General features: G+C 37.9%; 3 protein-coding genes and 1 long non-coding RNA gene across 7 annotated transcripts; 2 read left to right on the top strand and 2 right to left on the bottom strand.

Moving 5' to 3' along the window:
- Positions 1–1,962: 1,962 nt before the first annotated feature.
- ccdc32 (coiled-coil domain containing 32) lies at positions 1,963–5,914 on the bottom strand. 2 transcript variants are annotated; one of them, XM_030126816.1, is made up of 4 exons: positions 5,764–5,914; positions 5,224–5,491; positions 4,263–4,416; positions 1,963–2,716 (listed from the first exon to the last, which is right to left on the bottom strand). In XM_030126816.1, exons 2-4 carry the CDS (start codon positions 5,468–5,470, stop codon positions 2,527–2,529), a joined length of 591 nt encoding a protein of 196 aa, XP_029982676.1. In that variant the 5' UTR covers positions 5,471–5,491; positions 5,764–5,914; the 3' UTR covers positions 1,963–2,526. The 2 variants fall into 2 exon arrangements, with proteins under 2 accessions (XP_029982676.1, XP_029982678.1); XM_030126818.1 differs by having other exon boundaries at positions 5,224–5,487; positions 5,764–5,903.
- On the bottom strand, positions 2,791–3,424 carry LOC115413760 (uncharacterized). The gene is made up of 2 exons (XR_003934512.1): positions 3,186–3,424; positions 2,791–3,137 (listed from the first exon to the last, which is right to left on the bottom strand). It is a non-coding gene; the product is annotated as an uncharacterized LOC115413760 (long non-coding RNA).
- Positions 5,915–5,949: 35 nt separating the features above from the next.
- On the top strand, positions 5,950–9,868 carry pcmtl (l-isoaspartyl protein carboxyl methyltransferase, like). Of its 3 annotated transcripts, none has more exons than XM_030126813.1 (9): positions 5,950–6,072; positions 6,379–6,546; positions 7,205–7,309; positions 7,476–7,507; positions 7,627–7,731; positions 7,812–7,932; positions 8,016–8,101; positions 8,326–8,495; positions 9,207–9,868. In XM_030126813.1, exons 2-9 carry the CDS (start codon positions 6,429–6,431, stop codon positions 9,241–9,243), a joined length of 774 nt encoding a protein of 257 aa, XP_029982673.1. In that variant the 5' UTR covers positions 5,950–6,072; positions 6,379–6,428; the 3' UTR covers positions 9,244–9,868. The 3 variants fall into 3 exon arrangements, with proteins under 3 accessions (XP_029982673.1, XP_029982675.1, XP_029982674.1); XM_030126815.1 differs by having other exon boundaries at positions 9,171–9,868; XM_030126814.1 differs by having other exon boundaries at positions 6,019–6,072; positions 6,411–6,546.
- Positions 9,869–11,907: 2,039 nt separating this feature from the next.
- Positions 11,908–16,655, top strand: rpusd2 (RNA pseudouridine synthase domain containing 2). The gene is made up of 4 exons (XM_030126794.1): positions 11,908–12,583; positions 14,764–15,060; positions 15,148–15,969; positions 16,519–16,655. Exons 1-3 carry the CDS (start codon positions 11,951–11,953, stop codon positions 15,952–15,954), a joined length of 1,737 nt encoding a protein of 578 aa, XP_029982654.1. The 5' UTR covers positions 11,908–11,950; the 3' UTR covers positions 15,955–15,969; positions 16,519–16,655.
- Positions 16,656–18,778: the final 2,123 nt, after the last annotated feature.

The raw sequence follows: 18,778 nt of genomic DNA, 5'->3' as shown, positions 1-18,778 counted from the left end.
AAAATTACTGGGCCTAAACTCAAATCCTTGTTGTTCAGTGTGTTCCAGTTCACATTTCATGTTCAACATCCTAAATCTCTTATTGATGTACATTCTGAGTGCCTTATTTAGTAAAATCCTGTCCAACTTCAATTCCTCTCTTTGTCTTTTTGTTATTCCACCCTATTTTGATCCTAAAACACACAGTAAAACAAAACCAATGAAGAAAAGGAACACAAACACATACTCACAGCCGCTTTAAGACACTGAAACAGATGCAAATTCACAGCAGAACATTTACCTGGAATAATGTCTGAGGGGTTAAAGGGTTAAAACGTTCAAAAGAATCTCTCCTGTATCTAGATTTACAAATTAAAATACACTGAGTTTTTGAGGTAAAAACAAAGCAAGTGGATCAGAAGTGGCACTGATTCTGAAAAAATCTCTTAACAAGTGAAGTGTTTTTCTTTCTTTTCTTTTTTTTTTAGGCCAGATACAGATGAAGTTTATCGATCCCCAGGGGGAAATTCAGTTTTCTATCAGCTCAATAAAAACAATGAAAAATAAACAGAAATAATGAAAAAGCCATCATCAGCCCATCTGTCATCAGTCTCAGGTGTTGTAAAGTATCTTCTATACCGCAGTCCTGTATCTTAATGAGGTACTTAAGAGGTACTGGACATGCTATGCATTTCCTGTAAAACTCACGACTCTGAGGTACAACAAGGCACATTTGGATATGGACATGCTAACCCTTTATCGGGCAAGTGACTATTTGTGGTAATTTCCGCACACATTACAAGACAGTGACAGCAGCAGTTCCAGTGCGGATAGTGGGTCAACAGTCTTAGGTTCAATGTGGTCTGCAGGGTCTGTAAGGTCCACCTGTGCATGAACAATGAGTGTACCTGCTTTGTTAGGTACCATGAAGTAATGGTACTAATGTAAGGAATGATGTTCAAAGGGATAATGTGGATGTTTACAGGTGTCTGGATCAGCACTTACCCTACATTATAAAAGGGAGGTGGACTCTGTGTGTCTTGGACGTCACACAAAAATCCGTCAAGAGCTGACTGCTGCAGTTTGGCATACTTGTGTATTTTTGGTCAAGGAAGAGACTAGCAAAAACAGTACGTTGATACGACCAATATTTTGGGAGATATTAGTAATTTTGGAATATAATGGCCTCCCAGTGACCAATCACATTGCTATGCCCAGAATTATAGAACCATCACTGAAGTGGGTCACCTAGCAACAGATAAGCATTAGGGCCACATTGCCATGGTGTCAAATTTCATGTGCAGAACCAGACATGCCAGCTGAGAGGTTATTCAACTGAAAATGCCAGTGGAATTTACCAATAGAATAAAGAAAGTAAAGGAATGAACTGGATCAGAGAATCTAGAACCCGTGGTTCCCAATGGGTCAACACACTAGTGTTGCTGTAATGTTCTAAAAGTAATATTCTAATGTAAATGTCATTTAAACTACATTACAAGAAGAGACCAACATGGTAACTTAATTTACCTTAATTTTCTTTGACAATCAAAATTTTTGAAAATTTTCACAAAAGTAAGTCATACTATGTCCTCAAATATCAAACTAAGGTTGAAATTTTGAACATCAGAGTGTTTCTATGAGTACCCTATTAAGGGTTAAGGGTCCTTAAATATATTGTTTTTGTCTTTATAGTCTATAAATAGTCTTTTTTTATTTTTCATCATAATACAGTTTTTACTGCAGGACCCCCGAACCTCCTATCCATTCCCCTAAGGCTCCCACAAACTTTGAGAACATCCTTCAATCCAGAAAGACCTGACATTCTAGCAATTGCAATTGCATCAGGGTTTGATGTTAGTCTCACTGACAGACATGTAAAATCTGTTGCACTGCAGTAAAAAAAGGTTCTTTGCTGCCATCTAAAGATGTTTCCTACTGGTAGACTACAGAATTCTGTCAATAGTAATGCAACAGGTCAGCAAATTAACAGAACTGAATCTACTTTTCTTTATTGGATCATGGGTAATACCCTCTATGCAAAATCAATAAGGCAAATATAAAGATGTTACACAATCTGTTTCAGTGTTTTAAGGAATATATCACAGAATACAGCTACTCAACAAAGACAGAAAAATATTGTCTCTTACATGATACTGCATATGGTCCTTGACAAACATTTGCATATGTATTTAAGATAAGCAGTCATTTTTGTTACAGATATAGGCATAGACGTCACTACACGAGCTAGATTCTATCTGGCTGGACAACAAATTAGTGTAATTTCAGAATTTTTATTATGCATGTACATTGTGCAATGTGACTGACGGGATGAATAGCACGGACAAAACACCGATGATTCAATCAGTACTTAATACTCAGTTGCTGGGGTTACAGAGGATAATAAGGCTGTAATTGCCTATGTGACTGCCAATGACAAAAGCTTTGGCAAAAACACTGCGATGACAGCTCAGAATGAGTGAGGAGAAGAGTCCACTGTCCTGGATACAGTCCAAATTACCTCTTCTTTGAGTAACTATTTTAACACGGTTATTTCTCTGGACTGTGAGTATCATCCTCCTCAGAATTGTGCGTCTCTCGTTCTGTGTCGTCTTCATTCTGTGTTTGGTTCGGTTCGGCTGCGTCTTTACTCTGAGATGGTCTCAGGAGGTATTCCAGCTCTTCTGCGCTGATTGCAACCTTCTCAGGAATCAACCATCTCTTGAAGTGTTCTAGGGCACTGAGGAGGAAGGGAGACACAACGTGATGGGCATTAGGATAAGAAAACATGGATTTAAAATATTACTTTACTCCTGTCAATTTTAACATGCATTAATATCAGCATTGATGAATTTCATCAAAATTGGGTCATATGATGCTGATTCTGCGTTACTTTAAGGATTATGCCTGGGAGAGAGGTTTTTCTTGCAAAACACAAAATGTTATGTCATTGGAACCTACATAACCTGGTGAAATAGAAAATGCTGCACTAGAAGATAATGTGAAGCAGACTCCAACTCTATTCACTTAGGACTTGTATAACCCAGGAAGATGATGTGATTTAGCCATTAACCCCCTCCATCTGTATTCAATGTGGTGCATTCACACAGAATGAATGAAGTCTATATTTTATTCCAATTTACTGATGTCAAGGCTCACAGCTGCACAAAAACTGTTGAGCCTGTTCAAAGCATAAAAATGGTCCCTACATGTCACCATCTCATCATGTTTTGAGATGTCACTCTGACAGATTTGACCCTTCTGTAACTGGGTCTTTATGCTGTGTAGTGACACAAGTCTGACTCCGTTCACAACAAAAATGCCGTCAAAGGTTTCATTCACATTTTCCAGAATCTCTAATTCTTAACTGTGAGAAGCAGAATAAAGGCACAGAGAAAAAGAAATAACTTCACAAAGCACCCCCAACCACAGAGATGATTATTTCTAATAGTATACATATTTATAACTCATAAATATTTTTATGTTTTTGTTAGCCATTCTTTTTATGTTTTTAGCCATTTTATGCTGTCTTAATTGTATGTAGGTTGTCTTAATTGTATGTAAGTTTTATACTCTGTTAGTTCATTTGTATTGTACTGATGGGCCTCTTGGTCAGGTCTCCCTTGAAAAAGAGATTTTATCTCAAGGCACTTCCTGGTTAAATAAAGATTAAATAAATATAATGTTACTAATATTATCACAGGGCATATGTGTTTGGTGAAATATAGTAATTTGTGATGAAATTCATACTATAGAAATTGTGGCAGATTTGCACAAAATGCTGACTTCCACATCAGGGTTGGGACTCTGTTAGAGTGGGGGTACGTAACTATGTTGTTATATTTTATGTACATTCAATTGTACAATTATGATTATTACAATATAAAAATTCAATTAAAAAAAAAAACTTTGGGGAAAAAAAGAAGCAGACTTCCTTGCTTATTTAAAATTACCAGGGGTCACAGGTAGTACTAGTTGTCTGTGAATAGAGGTTATATAATAAGGTTATTAGACAAAAGTGACAATACGTCATTTCAACTCTGTGTGTTACCGCTCTGTTCGTGAGATGTACACCACTGAACATACTCAGAGCATATCTGTCGTAGATGTGGCATGTGAGGTCATCCGGGTACAGCATAAAACAATGACATGCATTCAGAGTAGTGAAAGAAATGAGCTAGTTTTCTTACTAACAACTAGCACATAAATTAAGAACTAGAAAAACTGAGCATTTCATCGGCCATTCTGAAGGAGAATTTTGTACTATTACCATAAACATATCCTACCTCTCATCCATGTCACCACCTTGGAAAAGTTCTGAGGTCTGAGCGTCATGCAGAAATCGATCCCAGCATTCTTTCTTGGCTTGAGACAAGGAGCGTAACATATCTCTGGATGTTACATCACTAGACTGGCCCTTCAGCTTTTTTAACCGGTTTTCTGCAACAAAGCAAACAAAAAAACCATTGTGATAGAGAGTCAATAGACGAATTAAGCTACTTTTGTTCTTCAGATGTTTATCCTTCACAAACTCTCACAGATATTTGCTGAGGAAGAGTTATGTTTATGCATTTGGCAGACGCTTTTTTTTTTCCAAAGCGACTTACAGGGGAAAACCAATTAAATCACTCAATCAATCAAATTTTATTTATATAACGCCAGATCACAAAAAAAGTTATCTCATGACACTTTATATATAGAGTTGGTCAAAAACCAGACTCTAAGCCAATTTACAGAAACCCAACAGAATCCTCCAGGAGCAAACACTTGTGACTGGTGACAGTGGCGAGGAAAAACTTCCCTTTAACAGCAGAAACCTTGAGCAGACCCAGACTCCTGGAGGATGGCTGTCTGCCTTGACCAGTTGGGGTTAAAGAGAGAGGGTAAAGAAAGAGAAAAAGAGAGAGCGATAGAGATAGAGACTGGGGGAGAAGGGGGGAGTAGGGGGAGACACATGGAGGCAGTTGAGGATAAGTGAGTGGTGATGATGAGGGCAGGGAAGAGGCAAGACCACCGCAACAGGTCCAGAAATAATCCTGGAAGAATCTGTGATAATCCTGGGAAAAACCCTATTAGAATATTTAAGATGGAATGTTTGAAAGTGTTAGGATAGGAGGTGCTCTCAGAAGAGCTGGGTCTTCAGGAGCTTCTTGAAGATAGGCAGGGATGCCTCTGTTCTTGTAGCATGATAGTTATCTATCTTGTAGTTATGATAATGGATGAATAGAGTCAAAGGAAAGCCAGTACCTAAAGTGGCTATGTAGATCTCAGAGTCCTCCATGGGTTCCCATTTGGCGCTGGGTGAACTAGTTGATGTCCCATTTGATTGTCCATTGACCTGCTCTCCGACCTGTGCATCTGGCTGGAACGAATCTTTAAAATCCGTGTTGATGTCTGCATTTGTCTCCGCTTGGACTTCTGGCAGACTGGAGCAGATTTCAGACCACAGCTCACCACTGGATCGCACCTCTTGACCCTCGAAGTCGTCAATCATTGTGATGCAGGCAGACACTAGCTGACAGATACCAGGTCACAGTTACCAAGATCATCATCTGGCTTAAGTGTGGTCACATCCAGTCTATTTTCTGTTGCATTTAAACAGGCATGCTCGGACAATATGAAGATAAATCACAAACGACGAATTTACTGCAATTACGACCTCTATGAAAATATCCGGGATTCATTTAACAATATTTAGCTAGCCTAAATTGCACCTACGTTACGTTGCGTATTTGTATACTTTTGTCATTATAATGAAATCATAAATACGTATTGTAAACGTCTTACCTTTTCGAAAATCTCTGCAAATGCAGCCTTTCTCTGCTCGGTGTATGAATGTAAAGATTAGCTAAAGATCTTAGAAGACTTTTCGCTAGCTATCTGTCCCCATGATCACCAAGCTTTAGCTAAACATCGCACTTCCTTGTTTGGGATCATATTATTGGTTGCTGTACCTGCCCATCAAACATTATGAGCCGTGATTGGATATTCTATTTACTTTTGTTAAGGGTTGTCTTATTGTCCAATCACTGTGGAGAGACAGGGGGCTGGTCCGGAAGTGGCAGCGACTAGAAGCAACTGTGGCGAACTACGAAGGTAAACTGTCCTCTTCTGATATCTGTTTAGTTATATTATATGTAAATATTAACTGTTTTGATGATATTTCCCATATTATGAATTTTCATTTGCTATTAACGCTGGGTAATGTACAGTTTTGAGCTTATTGTTTTAACTATAAAGGCGGATCAGATGTTGTTGCTGTCAAGTTCACTTCAATAATAAATCACTATGGTTTATCTGTAACGTCAAACCTCAGACCAGACCAGACCAGACCTCCTGTTGAACGGTACGGTTTTGTGTGCATCGTGTACATTGTGTGCATTGTGTGCATTGTGTGCTCAGGGATTGCGGGGCTGACCGTCATGTCACTGCAGGGAGACCCAGTGTAGGAGATGCTAGCAGCTCTGCGCCTGGCAGTAGTGGCAGTCCCTATGGGTGTGCTGCTGTCCCGGACTATGGCGTGGATGTCCAGCGGCAAAACGCATCCGGAGCTCATCAGCAGGCTCAGGGGTAATATTTTATTTAGTTGTTATTTTACAGGGACAAGTATAAATTATTGCTACAAACCCAAGCATTCATAGACCAGCCCCTAATTGTACAATATGCATGCACAATACAAGCTAATGACAATAACACTGTACCTTTTATATTAGGAACTTGACTTCTGATACACTGATGGCATAGAACTAAATATTTTTACATATTTATAAGTAGAAGTTTTATCTTTATTCTATACTTGAGTGTTTCCATTTTCCGGTACTTTATACATCTACTCAGCTACACCTCAGAGGCAAACCATGTGCTTTTTACTACTATACATTTATTTTTAAGTACTTTACAGATTGAAATGCAGAGTTTTCTACAAATTTCAGTAGGTTTTGATGCTGTGATGTGGTTTTGTTGTTATTTGAATAAAAATGATATATTTTAGAATTTATAATGTAGTAATATATATTATTCTGAAATTGACGATTCTGCATATTTATCGGTGGCACTTTTAGGTATGTTTTGATGCTATTTCTTCTACACTTTTACTACATAAAGTTTTGAAAGCAGAAGTAAGGTTTTGAAAGCAGTGTTGCATAATTTGGTAAAAATGTCACATTGGACAGACTTGCTAATTTTTCTTGAGCACACTCCACATTGACCAATTCTTTTGTTGTTCCAGATCATGGGGTGATCCGTAGTGACAGAGTGTTCGATGCCATGTTGGCAACAGACAGAGGGATCTACTCCAGAGATTATCCTTATGCAGACTCTCCTCAGTCTATAGGTACTAATTCTTACTCTTATATCACTTGCTCATCAGTGACAGGTCTTTAGATAAATGTTTAATTTCATTGTGGAGTAAAAAACTGTTAGATAAGCACCTACTCAGTAATTCTTTACAGTAAAATTGACAAATATGTCAAGACTTTGTGTTGCATTTCTTATCACAGGCTATAGGGCAACAATCAGTGCACCACACATGGTGAGTAACATCAAGTAACACCTAATAGCATAAGTGTAGAGCATATGACAAATAACACATCTGGACAAAATTCAGAATTGCCTCTGTATGAATTTTTCCTTTGGGCTGTGGTTTGACAGCATGCTCATGCTTTGGAGTTGCTGAGTGACAAGCTCACCGAAGGGGCAGCGGCTCTGGATGTGGGGTCAGGAAGTGGCTATCTGACTGCCTGCTTTGCAAGAATGGTAAATTCCAGAAATCAGTATATTTCCTAGAGAGGCTCGATGTGAATTGACATATAGTTATATTTTTCTGACATTTGTAGACAGGTCCCACTGGTAGAGTCGTGGGCATTGAACACATCGATGAACTGGTCCAAATGTCAATAAAAAATGTTCAAAGTGATGACCCGGAGCTGCTCTCCTCAGGACGCATTAAACTTATTGGTGAGTCAGTTGATGTCTCAGATATAGATGCAAAAACTGTTAAAGTGCGTGACAAAGTCAGTCACAATGTTACATGTCCACAGTGGGAGATGGAAGGCTGGGGTACCCGGATGGAGGACCATATGATGCCATTCATGTTGGTGCAGCGGCTGCTACTGTTCCTAAAGCAGTAAGAACATGTATAGATTTGCTCTCATTGAAATTGAGCTGATTACAATAGAATAGAAATTGTTCACATAGTCCTTTACACCAATTTGCCACAGACATAATGAGCTTACCTGTATTATATTCAATAGTACAGTGTATTTATGGTAACGATACAAAAAGAAGTGTCTCCAAATGGACAGTCAACTAATGTGAAGCATTTACTCTTTTTCATGTCCGCTGCTGAAGCTGTTGGAGCAGCTGAAGCCGGGTGGGCGACTGGTTCTCCCAGTGGGTCCAGATGGTGGCAGTCAAGTCTTAGAGCAGTATGATCGGCAGAGCGACGGGACCTTCCTCAAGAAAGCTTTAATGGGAGTGATTTATGTCCCTCTGACTGACAAAAGGCGCCAGTGGCCTGGGTATGAAAACACCTAAAACTGAACACATTTAAACCAACACCGGTGTCGGGAAAGATATAACATGTACTGATAAATAGGGTTGGGGAATGAAGGCGACAATAAACATTTTCATTTCAGTTTTTCTATTTAGCACGTTAAATGTCAAATCATTATTCCTTGCAAGTTTAATGAATGATTATGTATGGATTCAGATTATCATACAAGACAAAAAAAAACAAGAGTAAGACCATGACAAAAACAGTCTAGTAGTCTCTGATTATGTGATTTAGCATTGATTTTGTTGATGTTGTATACTAGGTTTCACAACATTAGATCAAAATAAAGAAAATTAGAGCAAGCAGAGTTCCTATTCAGCAATGTAAAAGAAGATTATTTGTGGTTTTAGACTTTCTTTGTGGTCAAAACATGACAAACACTTATTAAATAGTGGAGATTTACGCAAATCTAGAGGTAGAACAGTAAAAACCATTAGAATAATAATTGTTCAACATCAAAATCTGATCAACTAAGACAGTGAAACATTTTCTAATGGTTATTATGTGTTATAAAGTTACAATGCAGTAACAGTAGTTTTCACCCAGCCCTACTGATAATTTTTTGTACATTATCTGGATCAGGTATTTGTCCAGTGTTCAGTTTGTTGGAGTGTCAACCCCCACCTCCTTTTCTCTCCAGAGGGGAGCTCTGATTGCAGTGTGGTTGCCCCTGCAGGAGGTGGCGTTGGTGCTGCATCTCCTCGGCCCCGTAACACTCCTCATGGCTTCACCGAGCTCTGGTCTTTCAGCCTCCTGCACCCCCGCACCCCCCCGGGTTGTCACTTAGCAACGTACAAGGAGGAGCTTGTTCCATTTTCCTAACCAGATTGCCTTAGGGTGCTAAAACAGCGAGTAATGACTAACCACTACTGGACTCTCCTGGTGACTTTAGGATTGTTGGATTCAGTCAGGTTTGTGTCCAGTGAAGTGTATTATCCATGGGAAACATCAGCCCTTAGAAAACTGCAAGTCGAGCCTGATATGAAACATTTTTGGGAATTTCTGAATGAACGCTGAATTTGAGTTAATCTAATGGGAATGGTTTGATTAAGAATGCATTAATACTGCACATAAACATAAGCACAGGCCAAGGAATATTAATAAAGCTAAAGAAATCATCAGAATAATTTAAAATAATTGGGGTAATTCATTTTTACTTTGGTCATATAGTGAATTGAATACTGTATATATGATATGTTGTGTTAAGCATTGTCACTAAAGTAGGGCAAGTGTAAATAAAAATACAGAAAAGATTACAAGGGAATCCTTTTGAAACAATAAAATCATTTAAATTATGTGTATGCTCACCAGATTTATTAATAAAACTCTCTGAATGGACACTGTATTGTTGTCATTTTTGGAAATTTGTGCATGCGTATTTCTACACAGGTGGAAATATAATTTCTGTGGTGCAAAAACACCAAGAAATATATTACCATGAACTGTTCTCTTTTATCTTTTTATCTTTATTGATTTATCTTGTCTCTCAGCTGCCTTAACTCTCTCTTTTTTATTAATGTGCTGTAATATATCATTTTTTTTAGGGTGCCTATTGTCATCATGGGGACTACAGCCGGATACTAGCCATGTTGGCGAGAGCTGCCCCTTTTTACTGTTATTGATACATTAAATTAATTGCGATTGTTCCCGATATAATAAACTAATAAATTAAATTAAACCAATAAACTGCAACAGTAATGTCATAAAAACAAACTCAACAGGCTCTTTTCGTGGTAGAAATGTTAATAAAAAAAACAGGTTTAGGGTCTCCTTGGCTCCACAGAGCAGTGGTTGATGTTATTAGTTATTACTCCTGTGCCCTTTCTGTATATTTCTGTTTGTAATTTCCTATAAACAATATTGTCTCAAATCCTCACTGCAATACAAAAATATAATATGTTGTATTTGAGAACGTATTAAGACAAACCTGAAATAATCCTCAAATTAATTTATTTGGACATTAACACCTGGAGGAGGATCCCTCGTCAGTAACTCGTGTTGAGGTTTCTGCTAATTTTTTTGTTTTTTTCTTAGTGAAGGGATTTTTTTTGGGGGGGGGGGGGGGGGGGGGGGGGGGGTTCTTAGCTCAAACCAAGCACCTAAGGACAATGGGTCTTGTGTACTGTGCAGATTGTGAAGCCCTTTGAGGCGCATCTTTGATTTGTGATATTGGATTACATAATTTGAATTGAATTGACTTAACTCGTGTAATTTAATTCTTTTTAATTCAATTCATTTCAAATAGAGATTCACTAGAGATTTGCCTCAAAGGGCTTTACAATCTTTACAATATACAACACCCTCTCTCCTTACACCCTTGGTTTGAGTGAGGAAAAACTCCCCCAAAACTTTTTAACCCTCAAAGACCATAACAGCCACCAGTGACCCAAAGCAGCCAATCATCTATTAAGAACTTCTGAACCACTAATCCAATTAATACACTGAAATAATTCTGGTGAAATTCTGTTTCTCAGCTTTTCATGGCATCAGAGATGACCCATTTGTATAGTAAGAGCCTCCGTTGTTTTTAAATTCAGGTAATGACATATTTTGCTGATAAACGTTTACTTTAGGTTTTGCCATAAAAGACTTTGAATTTACATTGAATTTTTAAGAACATCTACATGATTAAATATATGAAAATATCTGACCTTCACTAAAGTGCAAAATGTAGGCTATAATATAAAAATAAGTGGTGACAAATCACTAAGGAAAAGTAAAGTAAATGCAGAGAAAATTTCACAAAAATAGTTGTAGGTCCTTAAGGAGTGACAGGTAAAATAAATAAATGTTTTTAATTGCTTTTAAAACTCTGATGCTCTGGTTAGTGTAACAAAATTTCTATTCAGTAGCGACAAATCCGTAACGAGCAGTTTATTCGTCATTAAAAAGCAAACAGAAGCAGAAAACCCAGGAAGTGGATTACTTTTTTTTTTTTTTTTTTTTTTTTTTGGAACAAACATCAAGATGTCAAAAGGAAAAATCATCCGAACAAATAAATTAACATAATGCAAAGGCTTACACACAAAGAAGAAAAGACATATAATAATAATAATAATAATAATAATAATAATAATAATAATAATAATAATAATAACTTAATATATACATTTCTAAGGACAAAAGAGAGTAAATTCAGTCAGTTTTAAAGAATTCTTTATAAATTGTCAGAGTGCTTGTGCTTTTCTTGATGGAAGTGGACTCCTTTTTTTTTTTACTTTATTGAAAATATATAGGTACACAAGACATATAAATTTTGAACAAACATCAAGATGTCAAAAGGAAAAAGGATCTGAACAAATAATTTAAAATAATGCAAAGATTTAGAGACACAAAATAGTGGAAGTGGACTACTCATAAACGTGTCTCCATTTTGACGTCATCATTGTGCGTCTGACGCGAGAAGGACCTTTAAAAGTGATGCACGCGAGTGTTCCGGTTAGATGTTTGAGAAAATGTAATTTACCGCTTTTTCTCTCTGGTCAAACTAAACTTATCAGAAGTGCACTAAAAGTACATCATCCCGTTTTGGTTCCTTGTAATTTTAACCTGTTTCTTAGTCGCTATTTTAATTTAACGCGGTGTCAACGGCGGAGCTCGGCAATGGAGCAGGCGGCTTCGGCGACAGGAGAACCGGCAGAGGTAAACAGTCCAGGGTCGGCGGAGAAAGACGGCACCGAAACCGGCAAACGTAAAAGCGACGAACCTGAAATAAGTAGCCGGGGTAAGAGGAGGAGAGGGGCAGGAGGGAAGAAGCTCCGTCCGGGCGAGAGATACATCCCTCCTCCGCAGAAACGCAACCCCGGGATCAGCTTCAGCCAGGAGCACTTCAACGAGACCTCCTACTACTTTGAAGGCGGCCTCCGAAAAGTCCACCCGTACTACTTCGACTTTAAGACCTACTGTAAAGGTCGGTGGGTTGGGAAGAGTCTTCTGGAGGTGTTCAAGAGCGAGTTCAGAGCCGAGTCCATAGAATACTATCAGAGGGCTGCCAAAGAGGGTCGGATCCGCCTCAACGACACCCCTGTGGAGGACCTCTCCGTCATACTCAGGGTCAGTGTAAACCAGAATTAGTATGATTTCTGCACACATTTAAGGTGTTGGGTAAGACTGCATTTCAATATGCTGCCCCCTCTGCATGGAATGTCCTGCAAAACGACTTAACCCTTATGTGGTGTTCAGATTTTTGTTATTCAGCCAGTGTTCGTGGGTGTGGTGGACCTGTTGCATTTGTGGGTTTTTAATTCAACATAATCAAATAATTTTATGTTAAAATACTCAACAGATGTTTACTTCATCCCAATTACAAGCAACATACAGGGTGGGGAAGCAAAATTTACAATATTTTGAGGCAGGGATTGAAAGACAGTGTATGACCAATTAGTTTATTGAAAGTCATGAGAATTTATTTGCCACAAGAAAATTTACGTCATAGAAAATGTTTTTATTCTATGTGTCCTCCTTCTTTCTCAATAACTGCCTTCACACGCTTCCTGAAACTTGTGCAAGTGTTCCTCAAATATTCGGGTGACAACTTCTCCCATTCTTCTTTAATAGTATCTTCCAGACTTTCTCGTAATAGTTTTGCTCATAGTCATTCTCTTCTTTACATTATAAACAGTCTTTATGGACACTCCAACTATTTTTGAAATCTCCTTTGGTGTGACGAGTGCATTCCGCAAATCACACACTCCTTGACGTTTGCTTTCCTGATTACTCATATGGGCAGAAGTTTCTGAAAAGGTATGGATAATAGTGTTAGGTATGATTATGACATCAAAATGTTTGGTTTCAAAACAATTGACGTAGTGCCTGCTGAGAAAAAACAACTAAATGTTCATTGTAAATTTTGCTTCCCCACCCTGTAAAAAGCATATATGTTTAGTATTTGCCATTTGCCTTTGCTAGATAACGTTTATGAATTAAAGTGCTACTCGTTTTTAGTTTGTTTTTTTTAAATAAAATGTAATATAATCAAGATGTGAGAGGAAAAAAATTATATAAAAAAAATTAAGTACTCATCATTTTTCTTTTAATAACAAATGAAAACGGGACCCACAGACCCAAACACCATACAAGGGTTAAATGTATCTGAACTTGTCACTATAGAGGAATTTAAAGCTGTGTTAAAGGAGCGTGAAATCAATGAGCTTGGTCAACATAACTGTTTTTAAACTTGCACAAATGATTGTTTTGTAGTTAAAAAAAACAAACAAACTTGCAGTCAATAATCTGTTGATTATGTCTTGTCAGAAACTGTGTGTTATGCTGTTTTTCTTGGCCAGGTCACTCTTTGAAAAGAGATTTGTAATTTCGAGTTGTTTTTTTTTTAACCTGGTTAAATAAAGAATATGTATAAATTACATGTACTCTACCTTTAGTATTTTTACCACATCCTGCTTTTTACAGGGTTACTGTCATGGTTTTTAATGTTTTAATTTGTCTGAAAATTATGCCTTTTTACATATTTTGGAAAGACATCATGCAAACAAACCTACTCACTTATAAAGTTAACAAATTCCGTTTTGTATTACATGGCACCCCCTTTCAAAAAGCTTATTCTCACATCCAAACAACACCATCTCTTCAAATACACTTTTTTTTTTTGGGGGGGGGGGGTATAGAATGTCAGATGCAAATTTTTATTTTTTTTTGCGATCAGTATCACTGGAATGGATTCTTAGAACAAGAATACCAACAGTGGGCCCAAGACATAAGAACATATCATGGGATACCATAGAACACAGAGATACAAATATTTCTCCTCTCAGATTTGTTTTCAGTCACTTTTGATATTACAGTTAATTTTTTCTTCCCACCTAAATGTTGGTGATAAGCTGAAGTATTTTTTATTTGTCTATTATAAAATTTTCCTTTTAAGCTGAATTCTTATTGTCTTGGAAAATGCATTGTCATAAATTTGAAAGTTGCCCGTTTTCTAAGCTCATAAGAAGTGTACCTTTGTGTGTATGTGTCTGAGTTCTGCATCTTTCTCATTTATAAAGCAATACTGGAATTGTATCCCTATATCTAATGTAATTCTCCTCTAGTCTTAAAAGTTGCCGTGGGATTGCAAAAGTATTTTTTATCAGTTTCAGATTTAGTATGATGCAACAGAGTCCAAGTGGCTGTGTTTGGTTGTAGGTCATGTCATCCTTGATAAGCAGCGATTGAGAAAAAGTACAAACATAAACAGTCTGATGAAAATGTTCCTCTTTCTGAACCTTCTGCAGAATAATGACCAAATGAAGAACACTGTGCACCGCCATGAGCCCCCAGTAGTTGGAAGATCACTCGAGATCCTGGTGGACGATGGTGAGGTCCTAGTGGTGGACAAACCTGCCTCAATACCAGTTCATCCCTGTGGCCGGTTTCGCCACAACACAGTGATCTTCATCCTCGGAAAAGAGCGGGGTATATCGGAGCTCCACACAGTCCACAGACTGGACCGGCTCACATCCGGGGTCCTGCTGTTTGCACGGACCCTGGAGACCTCAAAAAAGCTGGACCAGTTGGTGAGAGACAGACAGGTACGTTCAGAATTATGTGAGGTTGCTTATAACATTCAAGTGGTTGACATGTGTAATACTGTAATTTATGTTTGCTCTTTTTAACAGCTTGAAAAGGAGTATGTGTGTCGAGTGGAGGGGGAGTTTCCAGAGGGGGAAGTCATCTGTGAGGAGCCCATCCTGGTTGTTTCCTTCAAAGTTGGTCTCTGCCGGGTTGACCCAAAGGGCAAAGAGTCTCGAACCGTCTTCCAGAGGCTTAGTTTTAATGGAAAAACCAGTGTGGTTCGCTGTCTACCGCTCACTGGCCGCACTCACCAGATCAGAGTCCACCTCCAGTACCTGGGCTTCCCGATTCTCAATGATCCCATTTATGGATCCTCAGCCTGGGGCCCTCACAGGGGCAAAGGGGGGTTGGTTGGAAAGAGTGACGAGGAGCTACTGCATGCTTTGGTGAAGGAACATCAGGCTCAGGAGAGTTTAAACCTGTTGGATTTACCTGACGATGGGATTGTAATTCAAGAGACGGGGAACAACAAGACTTCTGATGAAAACGACAAGAGCGGAAAGAGTCACGAGTCGGATACGTGTAGTGTTGACAACAAGCAGGTGGTAACAGGTTGTAGTGGAAGCAACAAGGTATCGAATGAAGATGTGAGTGATGGAACCAGCTGTTCAGACCCAAACGGACAAACCTCACCTAACAAATCAAATGGAGATCAGACGACTGACTCCACGCAGCAGAACCCGACAGGAGGTGAAGACCGCCTGTGCAGTGAATGTAAACTGGTACGACCCGATCCCACGGAAAAGGAACTCATTATGTATCTACATGCATTGCGCTACAAAGGACCAGAGTTTGAGTATTCCACACGCTTACCTGACTGGGCCAAAGAAGACTGGGTTGAAGAGGATTAGAGCTGTGACGATAACAGTAGTCGCTTTTCCATTGGACATCTGCGCAAAACTTTACCGATATTTACTAAATGTTGAAAAAACAGAAGTAGGTAATGTCAGTTTTTCCATTAAATCACAAATGTGATGATTTGTTTATTTATTATCGTGAGATGACACGAGAAGTCATTCCATAAACATGGTGACGAACGTAAATACGGTGTTGATTTACAGATATATTCATTATTATTATATATTACCCCTCTATCTTGTACTAAATAAAAAAATGATTGGGTTTCCTGGTGTGTCCACACATACTGCAATATGTTTCTTCTTCTTCTTCGCTTGTTGTAACATACATCAACATCTGTTTTTTAATTCACCTGACTGTAGTTGCGAAAAAAGGTCTTTCCATTACAGTTTTGCGTGACATACCATTTGCGCTACACCCGAAAAACCACCTCTTGCCAGCGCAAAAACTTTTAATCGAAAAACGAGACTTTTGGCGAAATTGTCATTTTTCCATGAGGTAAATTTTTTTTGCGCAAGTTATATTTGCACAATTTGAGGGTCAATGGAAAAGCGACTACTGATGCTACCGTGTTGGTAACCATCACAGTGGGCAGTATGGAGTACAACTATTAAAGACTTCTGAAGACATTTTGATTTTGCTGAAATGCATATGTTTACCTTTGTAATGAAAAAAAGAAACGACTGCTGAATTTTGAAAGCACAATTTGGCAAATAGAAATATTTAATTTAGCTCTGTTGTCTGCCTAAAATGAAAATGAGAGGCTTGGATTTGATAGGAATTTTGTTTATTTTAATGCAAAGCAAAACTGGTTTTAATTGTGTTAACCTTCCATGTATTCTGGGACTCCAGCCAAAAAAACTAAAGAATTAAAAGCCAGTCTGCTGGAAAATAAATGCTTTATTTCAGTTTTTTTATGGAAAATTAACAACATTAACATCTGTAGAGTAGTGATGGTGATGACCTTTAATTTCCTGTGAAAGGTTAAGAGTGATTTCTAAGGCAGGTTATTCTGCTGAGTGTTTTAAAACAAAGGCTCATTGTAGAGTTATTGTCATACAGATGAAGATGCCACAAATACAATGAGGAACTTTGAAAATAACCCTGCTCATAGGCACGTTATATTAATCTTTTCTTGTCAAGGTCTCACCATACCTCCTAACATCTCTTTATTTCATACTTAACATCATATATAAGATTATAAGCACATCTTTTACTTTATGTAGGACAAATCCATTGCACAAAAAACACAATATTTTGGCCAATGAAACAAGCTTCTGAATGAAGTTTGGCACATGCTGTACAGGTTGAATTGTACTGAGATATACAGGTTACTTGGCTGTTGAATCAGCTGTGCGGTGGCGTGAAGGTAAAGGCTTTATGCTCCTAGATAGTTGCATGTTGGTGTTTCTCATAACAGTTCGGTAAAGTTGTTAAATGATCAGTAACGGAAGCAGTGGTATGTGACAGCGCAAGTCCTGCTTTGTAAATCTATTTTACCAGTATAACTCTCTGAGCCCTAATTCACCACCATGTATAAACACATATAGTTTTACATCTGTATAAGAAAACTCTGCATTTTAGAAACAAGTAAACATTACATTTTTGGCACTGACACTTGAAATAACATGACTTTTTTTTACCTGACAAGCCAAGACACTACAAATGACACCGCTAATTGTTATTTTCTACATCATGGTCACAAAGGACAAACTGTACATTTTATTGTCTGGATGTGCAAAAGCAGCTAATGCACCGTGATTATTTAAGGGACAGTCATTAGCTGTTGTAGATGTACTAATCATTGAGTTTTGTGGATGCTGTAAGCAGTGTTGTACACAGGCACACAAATGCTTAGATTTATCTTGTCGCATATGGCTCATTAAGGTCAATGCCAGCATGGAGACTCGCACCTGCACACTGGCAGCATTTGTTACAATAACCCAGTCTGTGCAGATGGTGCAAAGTTCCAGGCACAATGTAAATTCTGCAACAGCAGGTGCAGTATTTGATCATTTTGTGTAGTGAAGGTAGGGCTGGGTGATAAAACGATAACGATATATATTGCAATATAACTTTTCCTCAGTAGAAAGATGAGACACGGTTAATGCATTTTTGATAGAATTCATTCATCCATGTTTTGAAAAACGTAAGAGCAGCCAATCATAATTAAGTAGCGCCCCACCAAACTAATCACGCTACAGCCACAGTAAGTTAAGTTGATGCCCACAGCACAGGCGTAAGAGCAGCCGCAGCACGCATGCTAATGTTTGGGCTGCAGCGGGAGGTAATGTACAATGGTGTATTAGGGCCACATAAGAAAATAAAAATGCTTGTCACTACGAGAATAAAGTCAGAATATTTTGTGAATAAAGTCATAATGAGAATAAAGTTGTAGTTTTCAGAAAGTTCATTTAACAAAAATAATGTACTTTTATGAGATTAAAGTCATAATATTTCGAGAGTAAAGCCAAAATATGATGAGAATAAATTTGTAATTTTCAAAAAACTCATTATTTAACAAAAATAATGTCATAAATTATGATATTTTTCCACCTGTTTGTATTCTCATAATATTATGGTTTTATTCTGAAAATATGAAATAATGCTTTAATCTCATAAACGTATGACACTATTTTTGGTAAGTAATGAGGGTTTTTTTTTTACACTGCGCCTTTATTTTCATTATATTATGACTTTATTCTCAAAATATTACAACTATTATCGTAGTGACAAGCGTTTTTATTTTCTTATATGGCCCTAATATGCTGTTGTAGTAATGTGTGTTCCCTTGGGAGAAAATTTGACTGAGAACTC

The sequence above is a fragment of the Sphaeramia orbicularis genome, chromosome 22, assembly GCF_902148855.1.
Source record: "Sphaeramia orbicularis chromosome 22, fSphaOr1.1, whole genome shotgun sequence".
Taxonomy (NCBI): domain Eukaryota; kingdom Metazoa; phylum Chordata; class Actinopteri; order Kurtiformes; family Apogonidae; genus Sphaeramia; species Sphaeramia orbicularis.
The sequence above is the reverse complement of the archived record's forward strand: the minus strand, read 5'-3'. Positions and strand labels throughout refer to the sequence as shown.

Coding starts and splice junctions, on each gene's coding strand:
- ccdc32 (XM_030126816.1), bottom strand. CDS start 5,470: ATGATTGACGACTTCGAGGGTCAAGAGGTGCGATCCAGTGGTGAGCTG. Junction 4,417..5,223: donor GATCTACATAGCCACTTTAG/GTACTGGCTTTC, acceptor GCTTTGTTGCAG/AAAACCGGTTAAAAAAGCTG. Junction 2,717..4,262: donor GGTGGTGACATGGATGAGAG/GTAGGATATGTT, acceptor CTTCCTCCTCAG/TGCCCTAGAACACTTCAAGA.
- pcmtl (XM_030126813.1), top strand. CDS start 6,429: ATGCTAGCAGCTCTGCGCCTGGCAGTAGTGGCAGTCCCTATGGGTGTG. Junction 7,508..7,626: donor CAATCAGTGCACCACACATG/GTGAGTAACATC, acceptor GTGGTTTGACAG/CATGCTCATGCTTTGGAGTT. Junction 7,732..7,811: donor CTGCCTGCTTTGCAAGAATG/GTAAATTCCAGA, acceptor TGACATTTGTAG/ACAGGTCCCACTGGTAGAGT.
- rpusd2 (XM_030126794.1), top strand. CDS start 11,951: ATGCACGCGAGTGTTCCGGTTAGATGTTTGAGAAAATGTAATTTACCG. Junction 12,584..14,763: donor ACCTCTCCGTCATACTCAGG/GTCAGTGTAAAC, acceptor AACCTTCTGCAG/AATAATGACCAAATGAAGAA. Junction 15,061..15,147: donor AGTTGGTGAGAGACAGACAG/GTACGTTCAGAA, acceptor TCTTTTTAACAG/CTTGAAAAGGAGTATGTGTG.